Source organism: Halichoerus grypus, unplaced genomic scaffold (assembly GCF_964656455.1).
Source record: "Halichoerus grypus unplaced genomic scaffold, mHalGry1.hap1.1 HAP1_SCAFFOLD_180, whole genome shotgun sequence".
NCBI classification, from domain to species: domain Eukaryota; kingdom Metazoa; phylum Chordata; class Mammalia; order Carnivora; family Phocidae; genus Halichoerus; species Halichoerus grypus.
In genome coordinates this window covers 1-25,104 of record NW_027555107.1, presented here as the reverse complement: position 1 = coordinate 25,104, position 25,104 = coordinate 1, and the positions used below count along the sequence as shown (strand labels likewise).

The 25,104-nt window shown below is 41.2% G+C and overlaps 1 protein-coding gene and 1 non-coding gene across 2 annotated transcripts; both read right to left on the bottom strand.

Moving 5' to 3' along the window:
- Positions 1-10,345: 10,345 nt before the first annotated feature.
- On the bottom strand, positions 10,346-10,452 carry LOC118527525 (U6 spliceosomal RNA). The gene has a single exon (XR_004913149.1). It is a non-coding gene; the product is annotated as a U6 spliceosomal RNA (small nuclear RNA).
- Positions 10,453-15,746: 5,294 nt separating this feature from the next.
- Positions 15,747-24,370, bottom strand: LOC144380796 (lipase member N-like; the record flags this gene model as incomplete). The annotated part of the gene is made up of 5 exons (XM_078065593.1): positions 15,747-17,081; positions 20,131-20,202; positions 20,733-20,804; positions 22,325-22,465; positions 24,234-24,370. Coding segments are annotated over 5 exons (656 nt in total), but the record flags the coding sequence as incomplete, so codon positions are not given.
- Between the last annotated feature and the right edge of the window lie 734 nt (positions 24,371-25,104).

Genomic DNA, 25,104 nt, shown 5'->3' with positions numbered 1-25,104 from the left:
TGGTAATTTTTGTTTGTGTTCTACTGAGTTATAACGAACTTGGAAAATTTTCCTGTGCTCTGGCTCCTTGATTTTTCTTTATGAATTGCTCTTTCAAATTATTAGCCTATTTTCTCTACATTTTTAAAATGATTTGTTGGGCTTTCCATTTTTTTATGAATATTGATCTTTAGTTTGTTACATGTATTACACATATTTTCTCTTTTTCCTCTTTTAAAATTTTGATTATGGTGCTTTTCTTTAGTTCCTTGTTCATCTTACAGGAATGTTAACATGTTACGGAGTTAAGTCTCTTGAGGCCTTTATTTTGGGCTTCTAGGTTTTCCGATTTTTTCCAAGACAAATTTTCTTTATCCCAAGTTTACATAAATATATTTTCCAATATTTTCGCAATGCTTTTCATTTAGAACTCTGGACCATTTGAAATTTATTTTTCGGGGTGCCTGGGTGGCTCAGTCATTAAGCGTCTGCCTTCGGCTCGGGTCATGATCCCAGGGTCCTGGGACTGAGCCCTGGGTCGGGCTCCCTGCTCCGCGGGAAGCCTGCTTCTCCCTCTGCTCCTCACCCTGCTCTTGTGCTCTCTCTCTCTCTCAAATAAATAAGTAAAATTAAAAAAAAGAAATTTATTTTTCAATATGGGTGGGTATTGAATCTGGATTTTTTTTAATATAAGTAGCTATTCAATTTTACAAGTATAATTGATCCTTTAGTCTTGTCCGATTCTACTGCGATGAATGACCTTTACTTTTTCATCTTCTGTTATAAGTTCCAGAAGCCCCAGAGAGCTTACATGATTTTCCTAGAGCAACGCTTCTCAGCTGGGAACAATTTTGTTTCCCGGGAGCTTTGGGCAACGTCTGGAGACATTTTCAGGTTGTCACTACTAGGGGAGGTGCTCCTGACATCTAGTGGTAGAGGCCGGGGATGCCGCTAACCATCTTGCAAGGCAGGAGGCAGTCCCCTGCGCACAATGTCCCCATTCAAAACGTCAATTGAGGTTGTGAAATCTTGTCCTAGAGTCACTGCAGTGTAGGAATATAGGTCTGAGAAAAAAATTCTACTTGGAAAAGGCATATGAACATGTTTTACAATCAGTATTTAAAATTGCTGGCTTTTTGAGGCTCCTGGGTGGCTCAGTGGTTAAGCGTCTGCCTTTGGCTCAGGTCGTGATCCCAGGGTCCTGGGATCGAGCCCCCGTCTCGGGCTCCCTGCTCAGCGGAGAGTCTGCTTCTCCCTCTCCCACTCCCCCTGCTTGTGTTCCCTCTCGCACTCTCCCTGTCTCAAATAAATAAATTAAAATCTTTTAAAAAATAAAATAAGATTGCTGGCTTTTTGTAACTGTTGATAAATCCTCCAACAGGCGTTTTGCTTCCGAGCTAATAATTATCATGATTTAGTGGCTGGCTGTTTTCCAGGTGAGAAAGAATGTCACTCTTCACACTGACGTTCTCTGAGATGTTCCCTTATGTCTACAACTGAAGTATTTTATTCTCGCCCACTCTAGAACACATCGTTTGTTCCCCTGGATGACATATGCATAGACTAATTGTGTGCTCTTTCCAAAGCACTGGCTTTGATCAGACCAGGTGGGGCTGAAGTTTTCACAGCTGACTTTACCTCCCATACTCACAGAAATCAGACTGAGAATCATCCGATTGCTGATGCTGATTTCAGTTTCCACCCTAGACTTGCTGAAGCAGGATCTCTGGGCTTGGGACCCAAGGATTTGTATTTTTATCAGGTGAACCAGATGGTTCTGAGGGTGAGCTGGGTTTGGGGGTCGCTGCCGTGCTGCACCCACAGACCTCCTGCCCCAGGGAGAGAATCACCCCTCGCTGTGGGGCAAATTCTTCCAGAGTGACTGGTCTCAGAAGGCAATTTAATCCTGGGGGTAAAGTACAACTTGAGCTTTTAGGGTTAAAGTTTTCCCTGTGTTCACCAGCATAAAAAAATGTAGTAAAAAGATGATTCATAATAACCACGACCTCTTTGAGATTTTAAAATGTATCAGGGAAAACCACAAGAGTTGAAGAAACAAACATGCACGTTACTCGTTTTTATGGCTGCTAATGATAGTTTGTGTTGGTTCGGTTGCTCTCATCTCAAAGTGGATTTAAACATTAATTATCATAAATCTGGGTTGCATTTAACAAACAAATATAGCTAAGCCTAGAGAATCAGATCACATGGATGTGCTCTGCACGATGCTAAGAAAGTGCTGGGAGTCACCTCATGCCGACCCTGGAGGCATTTTACAAATACTGTGATAATTGGACCTTTCCATGTTTATTGAGATATTTAGCTTCCAGGGCCACTCAATCCCAGAGATAAAAGAGCTATGAGAATAGCAGCAAAGGGCTTGAATTTCCAAAATGGCTTCAATGAGAGCAAAATAATTTTCTTAAGTACACTTAACTATTAGACAGCAACAAGAGCAAATGGTTATTTTGAAGTCTTTAGATTTTAGCATTCCCAGTTTTTCAGCTTTTAAGGGATTCATTATATATATCATTAAAGTGGTGTCCTGGAGAGTTTGCCAAGGAAGGAAGAGAAATTTGAAGTGAATTGACAAAAATTCAGTATATGTTTGCAAATCATGAAGGAAGATATTTGTGAGGAAAGAATTCATTAAAAAAAAAAATCCAAGAGCTAGCTAAACATAGTTCCCCGGGGGAGAGCATTTTGGCAAAAGAAAGTGAAGGCCAGGGGATGCCTGGGTGGCTCAGATGGTTAAGTATCTGCCTTTGGCTCAGGTCATGATCTCCAGGTCCTGGGATCGAGCCCCGCGTCTGGCTCCCAGCTCAGCAGGGAGTCTGCTTCTCCCTCTCCCTTGTGCTCTATCTCTGTCTCTCTCTCAAATGAATAAATAAAATCTTAAAAAAAAAAAAAAAGAAAGAAAATGAAGGGCAGAATCCAGAGCATGTCTGAGGACCCTGCTAAACCTAGGGCTTGGTAATATTGATGTCCATCGATATCCACCTGTCATCCAGGTGATACGAAGTCTGGCTGAAGATGGGATAGTGCAGCAAAGGAGGGATATTTTTTCCCATGCACATTACCCACAGGGAAAATTAGGGGACCCGAGTAGCCCTGGTCTGAGTACTGACTGTCGTTCTGAAGCCACATCCAGAGTGCACGGATTCTGGGGTAGGGGGGCTGGGCTAGCGATTGCAGGTTTATGGCCATTCAAGAATAGCATCAGGAAAAAGGAGGATCTTAGGACTTTCACACCTGTTATAAGTCAGCAGGTGAAGAAGTGTGAGTGTTGAACTTACAACTACCTAAGACGTGTGAGTACATTTATACAGATAAATAAACCCAGTAGTCATCAGATGTAGGATTCAATCACTCACGAGGGCAGGTAAGTAATTTAGGAGCTATCCAAATCAGTGCCTTTGCCCCCAGACGTCTTTTTTCCCCTAATTAGGAGAAATCTCTACTTTGTTTTGTCAGAAAGCCTGAAGTTCCACTAATAAAAAAGAACTTGGTTAGTGAGGCATTCCAGGGAAGTAGCAGGAGCACTGGAATTGGAGTCAGGGTCTGGGGTCCCCAGGGAAGCTAGTTGTGTGACCCTGGGGAATTCACTTCCCCCATCCAGGCCCTGGAAGCTATACAATTTGGTTGAAACCAGATCGGTAGTTTTCAAACTGTTTTGTTGAAGTCTGGGTTCTGTAGAAGGGCTGCAAGAAGTCGGCCAAGGGAAGCATTCAATTTTGTTTTTTTAAAAAAAATGTAATTTTACTCATTTAAATAACTTTGCTTCACAGGTAATTGCAAATGTCTATTTGTATATCAAAGTTCACATCAGTAGCCACATATTCATTAACTTATGCTAGAATCTCCTTTGCTATCTTACATAATTGAAGAGAATTGAGGTTGTTTAAAACCTCTTAACTGTTTAAAAACAACTATGACTTCAACTACTTTTGTGTGCAGATTTTATCGTATCATTTAACTCAACAAACTAGAGTACTGAAGTGTAAGCCAAGATTGAGTCCCTGGAGTACTGTTGCTTACAATAATTCCTAATTCTGAGGATTATCAAGGTAACTTCATCCTTATCACTTCATAATGGCTGAAGGTTATAAATGTGAATTTTATATGATAAACTTAGACTAACCATCTAGTACTCATTGATTTTACATGTGTTGGAGCCTTATGTCATGTTTTTTGTTTGAAAAGATTTTTTTGTTCTAAAACTGTTTTAAAATCACTGGGTGAGATGGTTTCTATAATCTCTTCTCTGACGTTATATCTAGGTCCTTCTTAAAAACATTAGAAATATCTACTCATGTTGTCACCCTTTGAGATTTTGGAAATTTTGATAAGAGGCAGCCAAACGATGGCTGGGGAATAGTTTAGTCCCAGAGCACTTGGGAGAATCAGGCGTGGGTGGATCCAAATTTAGAGCGTGGGCTCAATCTCCAAACCTAGATCATGACCCGAGCCGAAATCAAGAGTCAGATGCTCAACTGACTGAGCCACCCAGGCGCCCCCAACACTGCTTTTTTAAAAGTGATCACCTTTGGGATTCAACAGTCTTGCACAATTCACATTTGGGGCGCCTGGGTGGCTCAGTCGTTAAGCGTCTGCCTTTCGGCTCAGGTCATGATCCCAGGGTCCTGGGATCAAGTCCTGCGTCGGGCTCCCTGCTCAGCGGGGACTCTGCTTCTCCCTCACCCACTCCCCCTGCTTATGTTCCCTCTTTCACTATCTCTGTCTGTCAAATAAATAAATAAAATCTTTAAAAAAATAAATTAATTAAAAAAATAAAAGTGATCACATTTATAGGAATACAACATATTGAGGCTGACGAAGACTTGGCAGATCAGCTGGTTTATTTTATAGATAAAAAAGCCCAGAAGAGGGAAACAACTCGCCCAAATGTTTAAGATCAGCTTCCGCATGATGAGGGCTAAGGCAGGCAAAAGAACACTGGGGAATGAAAAGTGAGAGGAGGAGGAGAGAGGAAGTAAGGTAGAGACAGCCTCCTTCTATCACTTCACTGCTTTCAGGGGACATCCTAGCAACATGAACTGGCACACTTTAAAAGAATTAAATAGGAAGTGTCTCTGTATTCAGAAGTTGCTTCTCCTCTCTATGTATTCTTGCTTGGGGATTCTATTTCCAGAACGTAGCGCCTATCTGGTCCTGTTGCTGATGTTGACATAGATCATTTCTGGAAGGTTCTCCCCAAGGGTTCCTGCCTTGAGATGTTTATTTGATTGTCTATAATATGCCTGGTATATCTTATCAATAGGGAATATGCAGCCTATTCTTAATCAAATCAAGAAACACCAAACAAGTAAATCAAAACAAACAACAAAAAAAATCCAGAAACTGTACAGTTTTAAAACAATGTCCTTAAAAATATAGAAAAAAAATTTATTCCTGCCTTTTCAAACCTGCAATATACCTAATGAAGGATGGAACAATTGAGGAACATGAAAGACTCTAAGTATCATTGAGTTTCTTGGAAAATTTTTTCCTAGGGCCATTAAAAGGGTAAGCAGGGGGATGTGTGGGTTCAATTATGGACCTGGAAATCCCAACTGAAACCTCAAGCCACAGGGACACCAAGCATGGAGTCCCCCCTACCAGAAGCATTGGGAATGGTGGAATCTGACAGACTTGGGTTCAAATCCCAGCTCTGCTCTTACCAGCTGTGGGCCCTTGGACCATTTTCTGATTCTCCCTTTTCTTACCTATAAATGAATAATAACACCTTCCTAGCAGCATTGTTGTAAAGCCTCAAACAAAAACACACGCGTGAGGAGCACAGCAATGTGCCTGGCATCTAGAAGCTACTTAATATGTCATTGGTATTTATGGTTGCCATTCTTATCATTAGAATGAATACCAATTTGTAGGCTTGAGGTTGAGAAAACTGAAAAGAAATCGGATTACTTGGACATTTCCTGCCTCACATTTCAGTTAAAATATATAAGGAGCTAGAAGCAGGTGATCCTGATCGCAGACATACTCTTTAGCAGCTCGGGTTTGCAAGGCTGGTTGTGGGCAGAATTGCCTACCCCCCCACCCCCCCACCCCCGTCCTGGGCGGCAATGGTCGCCCCGGCTTTGCCATGACAACATTTGGCAAGGTGGAAATCTGGAAGTCCTGCCTCTCACAACCTGCGTAGACAGCTGAGGCAGAAATTTACTTTGAAGCTCTACAATCTGATCATCAGTGTTGATTAAATCCACAAGTCTATTTCTGGCCGAGGGTGTAGCATGCGACTTTTCTGATAAAGGCAAAGACTTTAGAAAGACCTTGGAAGGACCTTCCCAACGTGCCACAGTGAGGGTAGTCCCCCTGCTACACCTTTCTGAAAACAGAAAGCACTGACCCAAGAAGTAGCTACAAATTCATCGAAATACCGTAGGAAAAATATCCTCACCTATTTTCTTTCCTCTTTAAGAAATTACTCCATTTCCAGAGCATCTCTTTCTGCCCTTTTTCTTTCTCTAACACAAGATAAAGAGGAAGGCAAGCATGTTTTCTCGTTTAACACATATAATAGGAAGTATAAAGACTCTTCTCACTCTTTTCCCCAAAAAGTCACTACTTATTTTCCTCTCTTTTATTCACTCAAACTTGCAATTAATTCCAAAATTAATTTTTTTTAAAGATTTATTTATTTGAGAGAGAGAGAGAAAGAGAGCACAAGCAAGGGGAGGGGCAGAGGGAGAGGGGCAGAACCCCAAGCAGACTCTGTGCCAAGCGCGGAGCCAGACACGGGGCTCCATCTCAAGACCCAGAGATCACGACATGAGCCAAACCAAGAGTTGGATAGATGCTCAACTGACTGAGCCACCCAGGCGCTCCCAAAATCAAATATTCTTAATTCAGAAATTTATTTCTAGGACCCATCTGTGACAAACAAAAATAGCATAAGTAGCCAGATGAGGGAAATGGTTAGAGAAAATCTAATTCAATCTCACAACAGAGTACTATTCAGCCATTACAGATCTACTGTAGCAGGATAGTAACATGTTCATAATATGTTTCAACGGGGAAGATAAAGGCTGCTAAATAATATTTACTGACTAGAAATAAGACTAGAAAGAAATCTATCAAAATATGAACCAGGTAGTTTTTGGTGGTGAGAACTTTGGTTATTTATTATTTTCTTTGTTAGTGTGGTGAGGATGTTGGTTATTATTTTCTTTGTTAGTGTCTATTTTCTAAAATGTCTATAAGAAACAGATTTTACTTTTGCAATTGAGCAAAAACAAAATAATTTTTTTTTTTTTAATTTAAGAGAATATCCCCAAGCTTATTTTAATCCAGATAAAGGCAGTGCGGTTTAGGAGCAGAAAGAACCGTAGGGATGGCCTACCTCAGGGCAGGGTTCATTTGCTGAAGGAGGGCTGATTCAGGAATGCTGTCGCCCAGCTCGAGGACTGAAGTAGGAGAAGAAGGAGGACACTGGCCACGCACAGCTTCCCCTGTAATCAGCCATCACTCTAGCAACCAGCTTCACTGCCTCAGGCCCCAACTCTTCTGCAGTTGCTTTAATCTATGGCTCCCATTAGTTCCTTAGGCACTGGTCCCCCAAGTATGGGCTAGACTCCCCTGGGACTATGGGAGTTTTAGCTGCTGCACAGGCTACTAAATCATGCAGAGGTGTTAAATAATACAGAATCACAGGATGGGAGAGTAACAAAGGACCACAAACGTTGCGGTTTAAAGTCACATAAGTTTATTCTGTTATGGTTCCAAAAGCCAAGATCGAGGTCAGGAAGCTGCGATCAAGATGCTGATCAGGCTGCATTCTTTCTGAAGACTTCAGGGGAGAAACTGCTTCCTTATGTTTTCCAGCTTCAAGGGGTTGCCCGCATTTCTTGGCTCCATCACACCACTTCCAGTTGTTCCAAGGTCATATTTCTTTTTTCTGACTTTGACCTTCTTGCCTCCTTGTCATAAGAACTCTTGCACTTCCATTGGGTCTACCCAGAAAACCCAGAATAAAATTCTCACCTCCAGTTTCCTATCATAATGACAGGTGCAAAGTCTCTTTTGCCATAGAAGGTAACACGTTCACAGGCTTCTGGGATTAGGACGGGGACATCTTTGGGGGGGCCATTATTCTTCCTACCATGTCTCCCTATCAAATTTCTTTCAACCTTCTGGGGCACCTGGATGGCTCAGTGGGTAGAGCATGCAGCTCTTGGTCTCAGGGTTGTAAGTTCAAGCCCCACACTGGGTGTTGACATTGCTTAAAAATAAAATCTTAAAAAAATTTCTTTTCTTTCAACCCTCTGAATGTCACAAGGAGAGAGTCTAACTTTGGTTTATGTCTTTGTTTCTAGCAATTGCTCATCTCCCTGGCAAATAAAGAGTACATTTAACAAAAGAAAGGCAGTTCTAAAACGCTAGTGCCCTGACTAGTCATGCTATCTATTTTATCATCAATTATGTTTTGTATTGTTCGTCTGTTTACGGCGACTTTCAAGTTTTGGCAAATAATACCTTTCCTTCCATTTATAGTAGCTGCAGCAAGTTTCTTTCTTTCTTTTCTTTTTTTTAAGGATTTTATTTATTTGGGGGGCGGAGAGAGAGAGAGCACGAGTGGGGGGAGGCACAGAGGGAGAAGCAGTCTCCCCGCTGAGCAGGGAGCCCAATGCCGGACTCGATCCCAGGACCCCAGGATCATGACCTGAGCCGAAGGCAGATGCTTAACGACTAGCCACCCAGGTGCCCCAGCAGGAGGTTTCTTTTAAAAAGCAGTTTAAGTTAAACAGAAGAACTGATTTTGAGACTTTTGAATAAGCAGTATTATGTTTGGCATGCAGGTACAACCAGCATTGTGAATGAGAAATGTGAATGACTAAAGCTTGAGAAATATTGCCTTAGTAGAACACCACCCTACTTAAAATAAGGGAAGAGTCAGGACATTCAGGGACGACTCTTCTCCTTGCTTAGCTCTGCATGAGGCCTCCCTTGAGGAATGTGACCCTTCTGCGTCCCTGCGCCTGGCTGGCTTAGTCTATGGAGCATGCGACTCTTGATCTCGGGGTTGTGAGTTCAAGAGTTCCAGCCCTACCTTGGGTGTAGAGATTACTTAAATAAAAATCTTAATAAAAAAAACCCCCCAATTTCCCTTTTGCGTCTTTGATAGTATGTTCTCTGCATGGATAGAGGATGGGTCAACAAGATTGGGAGAGAGACCTTCCTCTTCATTCAGGAAGAATGCAAACCAACAATGGAAAATTGGTGGGGTATTGTTTATTGGGCATGGGTTAAGGGTGAATCTCTTTGCAAGTCTTGCTGAGAGGTAAAGGTAAGTTCCTGTGCTCATGTGGTCTCTCTCTCTCTGGTGGCTGATGACCAATCAGGACAATCTAAGCAGGAAGGAGCTAGGTCCATAGGAAAAGGACCCAGGAGGTGCTTTAGAGCCCAAATATTCCAATCCTTTCAGCTTGGAGGTAGAGGGGAGAGGGTAAGGATGAAGTAGATGGCAATGGGGACAGGGGTCAAGGAACTTTTTATGGTGAAGATAGTTTTCCCTCAGGGACTTTACCACGGATTTCCCCAAGAAGCTTTTGGGGTGGGAGCTTCATCATTATCAACTCTTTAGATTTTCCCTGACGGCGCCCCCAGTGCCACGAGCATCTCCTGAGTACCAACCACTTGCCAGATTGTCTCAGTGGTGGGCTTATATAAAGCTAGACTTTAATTTTCTCTCTGTTAAAATCACAACATGTCTTAGATTATTGGTCTTCTCTTAATGAAAGATTATAAAATGTTTTTTGTTTATCTTTTATGTAATCTGCCTCAGAAGCAAATATTTCCTATACTTCAGATTGTCTTTATCAGATCTTTGATTACTTAGAACAACTGAGTTTTTTCAATATGAAAGAGCTAAGGGTTTTTTTGCAACTAGGTAACTTCTTATATTTGCCTTTTGAAACCTTAAACTATTGGAAATACGGGTATGTGGTACACCAATGCCTAAAATCCCATTTAAAGAACCGACTTAATATTAAACAATTTTTATAATATTTGCATTTTTAAATTTTCTACCATACACATGTACTTTTTAGTAATATAAATTGTATTATTTTATTATGATATAGAAACCTATGTAGTTTCCATATACCCCTGTGGCAAATCTTGCAGAGTAGGTGGTTAGCAGTTTTTCCTTTTTCCATCCCAGTGCTGACTTTTTGGCCTCTGTCTCCTGTGTTTGGAGCTTCGCCACCTCACATGGCTGATGAGATGCTTTGATAGAGTCTAGGACCAGGTGTTTTTACCTATAGCAGAGTTTCCAGTGATCTTTCTTTGGAGAGGGGCGATGATGGTAGGGCACGGAGGTCATTTTTAAGTGTATCATTTTTAAAAAGAATAGGACTGCTTCACGAATTCGCGAGGCATTCTCGAGTAGGGACCATGATAATCTTCTCTGTCTGGTTCCGAATTTAGTCTCTGTGCTGCCCAAGTGAACACTTAACAGTGCTTATTTTGATGAAGCCTACGAAGGGCACATAGTATTCTGAAAAAGTTAACTTTCCCAGCTCAGTTGACTGGTCAGGTTAAGAAAGCAATTTGCACACAGATTAAAAGTGACAAAAACAAAACAAAACAACAAAAACTAACAAATAAACGGAAACAGAAACGGACCCATAAATACAGAGAATAAGCTGAGAGGTTGTCAGAGGGGAGGGGTGGGAAGACGGGCAAAATGCTTGATGGGGAGTGGGAGATGCAGGCTTCCAGTAACGGAATGAATAGGTCCTGGGAAGAAAAGACACAGCACAGGGAATATAGTCAATGGTATGGAAACAGATGGGAGCTACATTTGTGAGCATAGAGCTGTCGAGTCACTACGTTGATACCTGATGCTAGTGAAGCACTGTGTGTCAACCATGCTTCAATCAAAATGGCACACAAAGGTAGGAGTTACTGAAAAAATATACTGGTGCCTTTATACTTCACAGAAAATTTTAATGATGGCACAATATTAGTGTCATTCTTCTTTTCATTTGGACTGGCTCTGTGGGGGCTGTGATAATGCCGATGGAGATTTTGATGAGCTAAGAGCCCCTGTCACCCTGATAACAGGCTGGGGGAGAATTTCATAACCATCAAGGTGCGAATACCAGGAATCCGTTTTCCCTGGACCCCCAAAGCACTTCTTAAATCACATCTGAACTCTAAAATGGAATGAGAACCGCACAGATGTTTTGCAATCTCTCAGTATCAGGTGAAGGTAAGAGTGAAGTCAATGGAAACATGGAGAAACTGACATTTCCCCTCAGGGCAAATATGTACATCAGGTGTCAGCACAGAATTCAGCTTCGGGTGGGACTAGCAATTAATTCAAATTAACGAACCCGAATTGAGTGTTTTTTACTTTCAAGTCACCTTGCTAAGCACTGGAAAGTTAAAAGGTAAAGCCAAAACTTGGAAACAACCCAGAAGTCCTTCAGTGGGTAGATAATTAAATAATCCGTAGTGGGCCCATACCACGGATATTTCTCAGCAATAAAAAGGAGCAAATGTGATACACTTTAATAGTTAACAGTTTGGATGGCTCTCAAGTGAGTGAAACAAGCAACTATCAAAAGGTCACACAACTTTTACACAAAGTTGCCGAGATGACAGATTAGTGGTTACAAGGGTTAGGTTTCAGGAGGGCTGGGGAGTGGTGGGAGTGGTTGTTAACTACGCAGGGAAAGCTCGAGGGAAGTTTTTGTGGTGATGGGCAGTTCTGTATCTTAGTTGTGGTGGTGGTTACACAATCTACATACATGATAACATTGCATTGAACTACACACACACACACACACACACACACAGAGGAGGGCATAGTGAAATCTGGTTAAGTTCTGTGGATTATACCAAGGTCAACTTCATGGTTTTGAGAGCACACTATAGTCATGTAAGATATTACCTTTGGGGGGAGACTGAGGGACGAGTATGTGGGAACTTTCTGCACTATTTTTACAATTTCACAGCAATCTATATTATTTCAAAACAAAGATTTTAAGAAGTGAAAAGGTAAGAAACACAAAGCTCCTGTTCTCAAGCTACTTAAAATTGATTAGGGAGATAGACTAAAGAGATAATGCAGGAGCATAATAAAAAGTGATTTAGAAGAAGAAGTATTAATTTGGGGGCGTCAAGTTCAAGGAAATCTTTTCAGAAATGGTGGTGCTTGAGCCAGACCTTGGAAGGTGTGGATGAGCTTCGCATAGGAGGACAACGGGCAAGTGGTCAGAGCTGACCAAGGCCCTGTCTCCTGTGTTTGGAGCTTTGCCACCTCACATGGCTGATGAGATGCTTTGATAGAGTCTAGGACCAGGTGTTTTTACCTATAGCAGAGTTTCCAGTGACTTCCTTGCTCTTGGATTAATAAGTCTCAAAAAGCCATTATTTTAGTCCAGTTTCACCTCACCATACTTCCTGAAAGAAACTCACCAAAGACTTTACATTTGACCTGGATTTGTATTAGAAATTAATGTCATGATTTACCTTGTTCTATACAAAATATTAATGGGATATTCAGGCTTGAGAAACTATAGTTCCCTAGTGAGTCTGTTTATGGGGTCTACGAGTTTCTTGCTTTGTGTAAATGTAACGGTAAGAAAAAAAAGGAGAAACGTTGTCAAATTTTCAATAACTTTATATTACAAAGTCTATAACCAAGTTCCACATCAGTGGATTGCTAGATTCTATGCTTACTTGGAAGTGATCCTGGTATTTCAGACAAAGTGATGAAAAATGTGTTACAATTGACCTGACTAGTGATCTACTCATCTAAATTTTTTATCCAACTTTATTGAGGTATAACTGACAGATAACACTGTGTAAGTTTACGATATACAATGTGATGATTTGATACACTCATATATTGTGAACTGTTTACCACAGATAAGATTAGTTAACACGTCCTTTGCCTCACGTAATTACTCTTTTGTTGTTATGGTGGGAACATTAAAGCTCTCCCAGCAACTTTTAAGTACACACTACAGTATTGTTAACTACAGTCACCATGCTGTAAGAGAGCTTCAGAACTTACTCATCTTAGCTAAAAGTTGTGCCCTTCGACCACATTTCCCCATTTTCCCCCACCCTCCCCCTCAAACACCATTCTACTGTTTCTGAGTTTGATGTTTTTAGATTCCACAAATAATTGAGACCATGCAATGTTTGTCTTTCTCTGTCTGACTTACCTCACTTAACATAATGCCCTTAAGGTCCATCCATGTTGTCACAGGATTTCCTTCTTTCTTTATGGTTGAATAATATTTTACTCGTGTGTGTGTGTGTGTGTGTGTGTGTGTGTGTGTGCATACCACATTTTGTTCATCCATTCATCTGTTGATGGACACTTAGGTTTCTATGTCTTGGCTGTTGTGAATAATGCAGCAATGAACATGGTAGTGCAGATATCTTTTTGAGATAGGGAATTGCATTGCTTTGGATATATACCCAAAAGTAGGATTGCTGGGTCATAGGGTAGTTCTATCTTCTCATCTCAATTTGAGATTTTGATGAGTTTATAAAAAACACAACAAACCCCCTCTCCCAAAAAACTCCAAAACATTTTCTCATCTCTTGCCTTTATTTTTCAAGTAATTCTGGTCTAGGGTAATACAAACATGACTTTCTGAATGGTGTCCCAACGATATTTATATACCATTTGAACACATTTATACAGATATATACTGTCAGACATCCTGGATTAAAATCATGACTCCTTCATTTGTGCAATCTTAGGAAAATTTGGCTTTTATATCTCATTTTTCTCTGTGCCTCATGTGACCATAGTTTTATCCCATAGGCTTATAAGTTTTAAATGAGATATTTCCTGTAAAACTCCTAGCAAAAAATAAACTATTATTCAGACTTATCATAGTCAATATATTTGCTACAATACGCAGAGCAAAAAATAAAAAAAGTAGAGGTATTGGTAAAAAGTGTTCTTTTCTTCTGTACTTCATAGCTTGTTGATTTTAAGCAGAAAAGCTTAGTGTATTTAAAACGTACTTTTTATTGAAATATAACATATATAATAGAAAAAGTGCACACATTGCAAAAGCATAGCTTGAGAATTTTTTAAAAGATTTTATTTATTTATTTGTTGGAGAGAGAGAGCATAAGCAGGGGGAGTGGCAGAGGGAGAAGCAGACTCCCCGCTGAGCAGGGAGCCCGATGCGGGGCTCGACCCCAGGGCCCTGGGATCACGACCCGAGCCGAAGGCAGACGCTTAACCCACTGAGCCACCCAGGTGCCCTGTCTGTATGATATTCTTTACAGCGATGTGTATAATTACAAAAGATCCTAATCCATCTGAATCTCTGTTGATAATGAAATTCCATGTAGTCTATCATAATGTTCCATATGAACTGATAGAGAAAAATCTCCAAGATATATTAAGTGATCAAAGCAAAATGTGAAACAGTATATATAGTATGGTACAGTTAGGTGAGAAGGAAACCCCAATGAGTATCTATGGAGCTACTAGAATATGCATGGTATAATCCACAGGAGGATACTCAAAAACACTGGTGAGAATGAATTGTCTTTGAAGGGGAGACCATGGGACCAGGAGCCAAGGCAGGGAGAGAGACTTACTTTTTATCGTATTCCCTGTTTTTATCTTTTGAGTTTTGTACCTGTGTGTGGTAGAACGGATTCTTCCCCACTTCTGCACTCCTGCATCACAGCATGATGTACGCGCATTCTTGGTCGTGTGGTTTACAGCCTCCCCCGGTAGGGAAGGCAGACTACCCCACCCCCCTGGGGCGGGCTCGGCTGGGTCATCTGCAGCAGAGACATGTGTAGGAGCGGCTGTGAATCCAGCAGAGCTGTAAACATGCTGCTATGATTGAGCTAGTCCTCTTTGTGCTCTTGGGATCTACCTTGTGAAGAACAGAGTCCTCTTAGCTGCTAGCTCCAGAATGAACTGGCATGTGGAGCAGACCAGGACCCAACCCACCGGGTTGAGCCAGGCCCTGGTGATCCCAGCCCAAGGCAGAGCCACCCCAGTCAAACTGCAGGGCTGTGAGCATGAAAAAGGAATGTTTGCTGTTGGGAGCCCCTGAGCTACTCACGATTGCTTGTTACACAGCATTATAGCAATAGCCGAATAAGACAAATCCTGCAGGAGCTCTCTCAACTGACGTCCACTTAACTAGATTCCTATAGTAACCAATGCCTCTTTTCTCTCTGTAGGTATCTTAACTGATGTCCAATGCCTCTTAAATACTCATAACGAATAAGCTAATCTATTACGGCCACATCTTTCCACTCGTTCCAGTTGAACTGTAAGCTTACCAAGAGTTAGATATTTGTTCTCAGACTTACTTATGCCTGTTCTATCTGTTATAATAGTTATATTATTTAATGCATTTTGATTAATTTGGTTAAATGTGACTTTAAAAGACTGTACTGTTTGCATGAAAACTACACTTTCACTCGGTGTTATACGCAACCGATAAATTATTGAGCATTTCATCTTAAACTAATGATATACTCTATGTTGGCTAATTGAATTTAAATTAAAAAAAGAAAAAAGAAAACTACATTCTACTCTTCGAAGAGCTCTCTAAAAGTCACTAAAAACAAACTTAGACAGTCCAATCTTGATAAATAAAAATTATACAAATATGGAAGGATTTGTACTTAAAATGGCTTCCCAAGTGTTTTAAAATTGTTACTCATTTGAAAGACATTAAAACTAAGGTTAAAAATGATGAAGTATGAATTATTTATTAAAGAATGATTATGTGGTATTTGACATCCAAAAGACCCTAGTCCTCCATGCAAATATTAGGGAGCTAATTTACATTTACTTGTTTAAAATTAACTGTGGGAGGTATGTATGTGTACCATTTATTTATGATTCCTTGAGGATCGTAAAGAGTTTTCCGTTAATGAAATCTTCATAGAAGGTAAAGAACTTTTGCAAGTTTCCACCATTCAGGAATCCAGAAACGGACACAAAACTTCACGTTCCTCTTGGAACTCCATACTAAATGCTAAAATCAAGGTCTGGCATCAGTTAGAGAATGAAACAGAGCAAGACTTGGAATATTCCTAGAGCCTCCCTTGCTGCTTCTAAAATAGGCTTTCTGGAAGCTGCTTTAAATGTCACTTGGGTGCAAGCAATTGTATAAATTCCCCTTTGACCATGAAAACACCGCTGGTGATCAGTTTAACTTATCTTTAGAGCAAGACGGGACAGAATTATTTCTCATGTGTTGTAACTTCAGAATAATCAGTAATTCAGCATATCCTACGTAGTCATTCCCAGTTTTATCTGTCTGTCTGTCTCTCTCTTTTTTTTTTCCTAGCTTATAACAGTAAAGTGGGCTCCTGGAATACTTCAATTTTATTAGTTTTTCCAGTGGGCTGTTCTTTTTCATGCTGGACGTGGGCCAGAGCTTATTTTCATGGCCTGTTTATGGATGACCATAGATGACCATGGCTTGTTTATAGATGACCACCTAACTGTGATTTCTAGTAGGCCATATGATCACAGCCACCCAAAATATATTCCCAAATGAAGTCTTTCCTTCTAAGAAATTGACTTTAACTAGGAAAGGAAAAGGCCTCTTTGAACTACTCTCCCAAGTGCATATTTCACAGAGATGAAAAATTGGGCCTACCCCTGACTGAGGGGAAGAGACTGGAGATTTCAGGTGTGTGCAGTTCTTAGCTAAGAGCAACACAGTTGAAATAATTCCTAGCCGGGACGCCAGGTAAGGGAGCCCCTCAGCAACAGCAAACAAGGTGAAGGATGCCGGAGAAGGCCTCCTTGCTGATCAGTCTCTTTCCCAAAGCCTCCCATGGGCTGGCAAGCAACTTTGAACCAAGATGGAGACGTGCTGCAGTCAGGAGTATGACTTCATCAAGGCTATGATTTTACTATACATCCGCTGAGGAGCGTCCATGCCCCAGATGAAATCGAAGTGATTCCAGTCAGGCAAGAGGTCGAAGTACTGGAGATTCCCGATTTGGGGGATTACCCTGGCCACATCCTGGAGCGTCACAAGGACATCATGGCCACCAGCCCACATAGCAGTAGGCACCTTCATGGTGGTCAAGTCATAGAGTGGGGGACGGCTCTATGGAAAAGAGAGAAAGAACGTTCATGAGAGAAAGCTCCTCACTACAACAATTGGGTTCAGGTACGCAGAGGGGCTCCTAAATGAGCATTGACTATGAACACAGTTCTGTCAGGCACCAAGGGAAGTAGAAAGAATGCCTGCAATGGTCCGTATCTTCAAGGAGTATGAAGGAACAAGGCAAGATAAGTCAACAAACATTTGCCTACACAGTAGGGTATGTCAAATGCCACAAAACACTCCCCAAATACAATAGCAGTGAAGGCAAAGAAGAAACAACTTCTGACCGGGGGCTTTCTAGAAAGAGGAGTTATTTGAAATGACTCTTGAGGGACAGTTGGATTTTGCCAGATAGGGATGAGGGTGGGAGGGCTTCCTGGAAGGTAGCCAGCGCATGTACACCGTGGTCAGGATGGCAGCCAGCGCATGTACACCGTGGTCAGGATGGCAAGCTCTCCAGTGAACCCAGGGAAGAAACTGTGTGGGACAATGCAGTAGGATATAAGATTGGAGACAGACAGTCAAGGTCTAGGCTAAGGTATTTTGACATCTTTTGGAAGTTTGGGGGGATGAAGCAGGGTCATTTCTCAGAGCTCAGTCTTAGGGTGACTGTAGGGCCATCAGTCTGGGATGCCTTGAGGAAGGAATAGGCTGGCGGTAGATCCTGGAACAATCTAGACACACAGTAGGGATGGTCCAGAGAAGGGATAATTGAAGCTATGGGGATGACTACATTCTCCAAGGGAGAAAGGGAGAGAGGTGTGAAGAATCTTGGAGGAAGGCTGACAATTTGAGTGGAGGAGATAGAAAGTAGATAGCGTCGATGGAGGACGAAGGAAGCAATCAAAAAGGGAAGGGAAGACTTAAGATCACTGCATCGTGGAAGTCCGGGTTGAGTGCGTGAATGGTCAGGGGCTGTGTGACCTCACAGAACACACATCTGAAGGCGAAAACAGGCCACTGGATTTGACAATCAAAAACCACCGCGACTTTAAATAAAGTAGCTGTAATAGAAAGATGAAGACCCAAACTACATTTTCCGGGGTTCAGGAGTGAGTGGAGGAAGGGAAGAAGTGCCAGGTCCTCTGCCCCGTGAGAAAACACTGGTGAAGAAAACAGAAGGAAATCTCTACCCTCGTGGAGCTGACACGGGTTAGTCTCCCTATTCTCGATAAAATGCAGTGGGCACAAAGATTGTGCTGGGAACTTAAGAAGACGGCAAAGTAATAATGCCAGAATATAATAAAATTTGACTTCAAGTGACCTAAAATCATACTCAAAGCAGGCAGGATCAGCCTGGACTCAGATTGGACCAGCTAACCATTGAGAAATTCTAAGGACACTGACACTCCCATATATTTAAGTCAGCACGTTGTATCCTTCAATCTTACAATTTTATTTGTCAATTTTGCCTCAATAAAGCTGAAAAAGAAAGAATTTGACTAACAATGGTCTTAAGTGTATGGGTGACATTTTTGTTTCATTTTCTTGTAAATGGAAACAATATATAAATTAAATATGCTCATTAAAAATAATGGAAGAAAAGAGAAGTATGTCAAATCCAAATTGAGAGCCTCCTTAATTCCTTCACACTCCCTTAATTCCTTCAGGTTCCCCTAGTTCAGTCTGCCGTTCCTCGGCTCTCTGAAGACAATTCTTTTAACTTTTGTTGTTGCTGTGTTGTTTTTTTTTTCCCTGGCCCTATTCTAAGCATTTGCAAATAAATGCATCTGTGAATATATACGGTCTGAGGGGCAGGGGAAAACTTTGGGGGGTAGTGGAAACTTCTATATCTTGATTGTGGCATGGTTACAGGAATGAGTGTATTTGCCAAAATTCATTGAATTGGAAAATTTGTGAATTTTATTGTATGTAAATTATATCTTAATCAAGCTTAAAAAATAATAAAAATATACATAGCTCTCTTAGTTGTCCTAAGAGCTAGTAGAATCACTTGTCTAACAATTCAATCCATTAGTGAGAAATTGACTGGTCTGATTGACTGTTTTGATGCTCAGAAACAACTTCATTGATCTATAAATAGCCTTAAATATATCAGTCTCGGAAAATATTGGAAAAATTTAATTTAATGTGTTTGGTTCATATTGAGAAGCCCAGCTCCTGAATTTGAGGAAAGAAATGGTGGCAACAGGATTATCACAGGTATAGGAGGGCTAAATGAATCTCCAAATTTTAGTGTGAAAACTCAGAGGGCAAAAAGATGCTAAAGGCTCAACTCTTCATGGGTGGATAATATTCTTTTTTATTTTTTTAATTTTTAAAAAATGTTTTAAAATTTTATTATGTTAATCACCATACATTACATCATTAGTTTTTGATGTAGTGATTCTTTTAATTTTCATGTGGGATCCTATATTTTTTTCTGTTGACATCCAGAACTGGGTATTCATTTTCTCTGTACATTTTTATAGATTTTTATGAAACAATTTTCATTATTATACTGTCAACAAAATTATGTTAAAAACCACCTTAGTAGCATTGGCTAGGTCTTGTGTAACTGTAAATGAAAAAGCAAGATTAAAAATTGTGTGAAAGCAGTGATACTGAGAAGATTGGAATAAATGCAGTAAAATATTGATACATATAGTGTTCTCTGGGTGGAGGGATTATAAATTATTAGAATTCCTTAAGATATCCTTCTTTTATTTCTATTCTATTTATTTTTAGATTTTCTGCAATGAATGCTTATTTAAATTAGTCATTTTTTAAAGAGCGTTATCAATGAGAATGCCACTAATTGTCAGGCAGGATTCTTTTCACTCTCCAATAATTTCTTTCTTTTTTTTTTTTAAGATTTTATTTATTTATTTGCCAGAGAGAGTGTGAGAGCATGAGAGAGAGAGCACAGGCAGGGGGAGGAGCAGACTCCCTGCTGAGCAGGGAGCCCGATGCGGGACTCGATCCCAGGACCCTGAGATCATGACCTGAGCCGAAGGCAGATGCTTAACCAACTGAGCCACCTAGTCATCCCAATTTCTTATTATAATGTCTCAAAGCCACCCTTCTGGGGCCATTCCAAGCAGCTCACCTGATTATAGTGATGCATGTTCTCAGCTTCGCTTCCCCAGTCATAAGCTCTGAATTCATCAGATCTGTAAAGCTGAAATACATGTTTTTTGGAAATATAATCAGAGTAAGAATCACAATTTTTACAGTAAATCTTAGAAAACCACTATGCACTGGGAAGAAAATAAAGCTTTCTGGATCACCAGAAGGATATAAATACATTTTTACCACTAGAAGCACAAAGCCAACAGAGAGGGAAGCAATGGTCTCCCTTGGTTTGAAGGGACAGCTAATGGGAAATCACGACTCCTTAGGGGGAAGTCAAACCTCAGATAGTTCTCTCTCCCGGAAAGGCTCTATCACCTGAGGCTTTCCCCGGTTACCTCTTGCTTCAGTCAGGCTCTGTTTTACAAGCTCCGATCTAAGATTGGGTTCATTTATGTCACCTACTTGGTCTGTACTATACCTTGTCCTTTCCCTTCAAATCTGGGGAAATCAAACCAAAGATGGTGACAGAGACAAAATAGAAGCCAGCTTCGAACCTTCTTAGGGTAGACCTGCTAACTCTCTCCTTTCAGTGTACCGAAATAAGATTGGAAGAGTCTTCCATGACAAAGACACTACCTGTTTTATATGCAGGATGTTCTGCATTGATGATCCAGTGGGAGCATGTGACATATACACATCCATTCGACTCTGAAGGGAAATAAAACATACTATAGCAAAAATCACCCAGTGAAAGAAAGTATACCTCCCAGAAGCAGAGAACAAGTGTGCTAAAAAGTAGCAAACCAAAGCTGGGGTTTGGGAAATGACAAGGCCGAATCATCTAGGTAAATAAGAGCTCATGTCAGTTCATGGATTGCTTGAGAGCCAACGTGCACCAGCTCTGAAGTCGTGGGATAATTTGCAAGGAGGGGGATGCTGTGCGCATGCACGTGGGTGTGCCCTGTCTCAGATCCGGGCGTCAAAACACCTGGGCTTCAGAACTTAACTCTTTTTTTTTTTTTTTTTAAGATTTTATTTATTTATTTGACAGAGAGAGACACAGTGAGAGAGGGGACACAAGCAGGGGGGAGTGGGAGAAGGAGAAGCAGGCTTCCCGCTGAGCAGGGAGACCAATGTGGGGCTCAATCCCAGGACCCTGGGATCATGACCTGAGCCGAAGGCAGACGCTTAACGACTGAGCCACCCAGGCGCCCCCAGAACTTAACTCTGTTAATTATAAGCTTTGTGACTTTGTGTAACTTGTGAGTTTCTGTATTTTCACCTATTAAATGAACACACTAAAAGTCATACTGTGCCAGGCTTTTGTGAGGATAAGATAAAATATTGCAGAAGAAAAGCTAAATATAATCACTTCCTATGCGCTGTGTTTCGGTCTTTGTAAACAACATAGAGATGAATATTATAGAGATGTACTAGCGATCGGAATCCTATGTCTTAGAACACTGTAGAACGAAAGTAATCAAGGGAACTATTAAAAATGCTTACTTTTGAATAAGCAGGCTTTGAACAATGGTTCCTCTTGTATTTTGGTCTGGCACAACTACACCTCTTGAATAGGGGTAGGGTGGGCTGGCGGAGAAGAGCCATTTGGGGACTAGCTTCACCGTACCAGCCTCATTGGCCGCCATATGGAATGGGACAGAACTAGCTGTTCAACCACATTAGCATGCACATGCACACTCTTCCTCCTCCTTGAATTCTCCATAACAGGAAGCAAAGAGTTGATGAAACAGGATTGCTCCTCTTTTGTGGGAAAGGGGTTCTATCTCCGTTCCATTCTGTCTTGTGCCTTCCAAGTTAAGTGGGGGGTTTTATCTGAGGCCAAAGTCACCCAACAAACGGAGGCACACAGGAAATAAGTTCAATGCTTGCCTGGACTTCTTTTCTGGGATTTTTTTTTTTTTTTTTAAATGCATGGTATTCGTTGTAAAATCAAATTGACTATAGGGAACGTGTGACACTCCTACCCATGATGGACATCTGTTTTCCTAAATATGACCAGGGATGGAAAGATGAACCTACCTATTCTTTCCCTCAGTTTTCACATTCATGGTCCATTGAATACCCAATCTATGCATAGCAAATCTCCTCCTTTACGGTTTAGAACACCACATTAGTTTATACAGTGTAATAGATACATCAAGGTGAGTCAAAGAAAAGCTGGAATCTCTTAAAGCATCAAATGGTCCCATAATCATTATACGTACCGTATTCATATTTTTCTTGTTGGATCCAGCCCATAAGGACATGAGTTCACTACATATCACCCATAATATTTTATTGTTGCAGAGTTTGAGGGAAGGTTCCCTTCCCGTCTTTAAAAATATACCTTTGGTACCAAAAATACCCTGTAAAAATAAGCAATAATTATCCTTTCAAGAATTGTTTTCAGGCTTCTTGACATTCCCTTCATCCCAGGAATAAGGATTCTTGGAGATCTATTTCCATTTGTATTTGCTCTTTCTGCCAAGGAGACTAAGTCATTTGGGAAAAGGAACTATTTATGAACCCATCTCTATCCAGGGAAGATCAACAAACATAATTTAAAAAGAGATTGCAGTAAGGCTCTTCAACCCCAAATTTGCTTCTCCATGGTGAAGCTCCCCTATTCTGTCCAATTGGTGACTGCCTATGTTTCTTATTTCTCATTAATTGGCAAGAAAGGCAGAGCAGTTTCTCCTTAAGGCCAAATATTGCCTTGACTAGGAAGGAAAAGCAAGGTTTCCCCTACTACGCATGTGCACATCATCTTTTTAGCAGCGTCCCAGAGGAGCCAGCTGTTGGGCTGGAAAGCAGACCATGGAGTACTGAGAGGAGGGGGCCACTGGACAGAAAATACTTGATATAATGGGACACAGTACAGTTAAAACTTCTAGGGCTTGGGAGAGTAAGCTTGGGTGGGCCTCTCTGAGGGGAGGACTGAAGCTTCTGGGGACCACAGACAGGAAGTGGTGGGAAGGGTCAGGGAATGGGACTGAAAGTGGCAGGAAATCTGACAGCAGGTAATATGAAACTGAGATAAGCCTCAGACCCACCTATGCCCACAAAGCCACATATATGTAAAATATAAAATGTAAAAATGATGTATTTAGAGATAGATGTGTCTACCTCCGAAAGTAATGTAACTTATCTGCTCAACTCTGCCCAAATGTAGAAAACATCCCAAACTAACGGGTGTCAACGCACTTTGGCAACAGAACTATCAACCACACAAAAGAGAAATTGCATCACTTGAGCTTACAGTAAACAACACAATAAAACCGTGGAACCAATCATTAGGCTCTATGGGAACTCATCCTTGTGTCAGCTCACAAATAATTTTTTTTTCCATTCCCACCCATTCACCCTAAGCCAGGGCCTCATTTTACATATGAATTACTGTGAAACCCTTATTGGTCTCCTTGATTTCATTTTGGCCAAAATTCATTTTAGCCAACACCCCAAATCAAAAAGGCGATTTTGCCAAAATACTATGTTTATCATGGCAATGACCTTTTTAGAGAAACAAAAAGCAAACAGAAAAAAAAAAAAAGAAAAAGACTTTTGATGGATAAAGTCCCAAATCCATAATTGGCAACCAAACTACTTTTTCAACCCCTGGAAAATAACCAATAAATGTCTGAACGAATAATTGAACTGTAAGACATTTAGGTTTGGGAATCATAGCTTTGGTAAATTAAAGCAAGCTCCCCTACGGGAAGGAGTGTATTATTCAGGCTTATCTAACATCATGTCTTCCATCTGGGCATCGTGAATTTATTGACCTGTCCAGTGGAACAAGAATGGAATGAGAAAATTGTGAGTGGGTTTTAAACTACATCACAGTCACCTAACTAGAAATTCTGATATACACTCAGGTCTGTTAATGACCGAGTACGGTAAATTGTATATGGGAATTGTAGACACGCACGTGGGTACAGACACGCACATACATGGACACACATACACGCACACCCACACACACACAAAGCACACGGTCACAGAATCTGGTTTCTACAGATTTCATGTAAATTTCCTACTTTCCTACTTTCGCTTCGTAATAGATTTTGCAATAATAAGGATCTACGGTCCAAAATGGGATCCTCAGAGACATTTTGGCGAAAATGAGAAGCCTACCTTGATTACGGAATTTGGAAGTAGAAAAAAACTGGTAAAAATGCCCGTGGGATATTTGAATGAGACCACAGGACCCAAGGCAAAATTCATTTTGATTCTCTGTGCCAGTTCGGGCATGGTGGCAAAGGCTACAAACCCTAAGAGAACAGGAGACAAGACAGTCTTGTAAAAATTAGAAATGCTGAGGCAATGTCCCTACTAACAAGAGTAGGACTCTGCTTTGACAGCTTATCCCTCTATTGCGATGCTCCTGTGGCTGAACTGGGAAACTCTCCTGAGTTGTTCAGCAAAGATAATCTGCCTTCAGTCCTCTCTGCTCTCAAGTGTCCATTTTCCTCGTATTCTGGACAATTTGACTTGGTTGGGGGGAGTGAGGGATAAGCTGCTCGAGCTGCCACTGCCGAGGGGTCCCGGGGACAGCTTTACCCCCCCCAACCCGCTCCCCCCCAACTCCCCGCATGGGCTAAGCGCTAGCAATTCTGTCATTTTCCCGCCAACCCTGAGATGCCAGGATGAGTCACAGAGCTTCCAGAAGTAAACAATTGGTTCACGGGAGGTGAACCAATCAGTTCTTTATGCAGTATTATCCAGTGATCCCACAGTTGTTTTTTCTCACAGTGCAAAGAAATTTCATCCCTCCCAGTGCTTCACTGGATGCTGACCAACCTCCAGAATGTTCCCTGATTTCCCTCAGTCCTCTGTGGTCTTGATAAGGACCAGCTGTCTCCATTCGCTCTGACTTTTCAGCAACAGCATAGCACGCATTTCTAGCCCTATGAGGAGGAGGGTGGCAAGCAGCACTGCACGGGGAAGTATGTGGAGTGTCTGTGTATTTTGGTTCCCTGAGATGCCTTCCAGGGACCCTGCCACT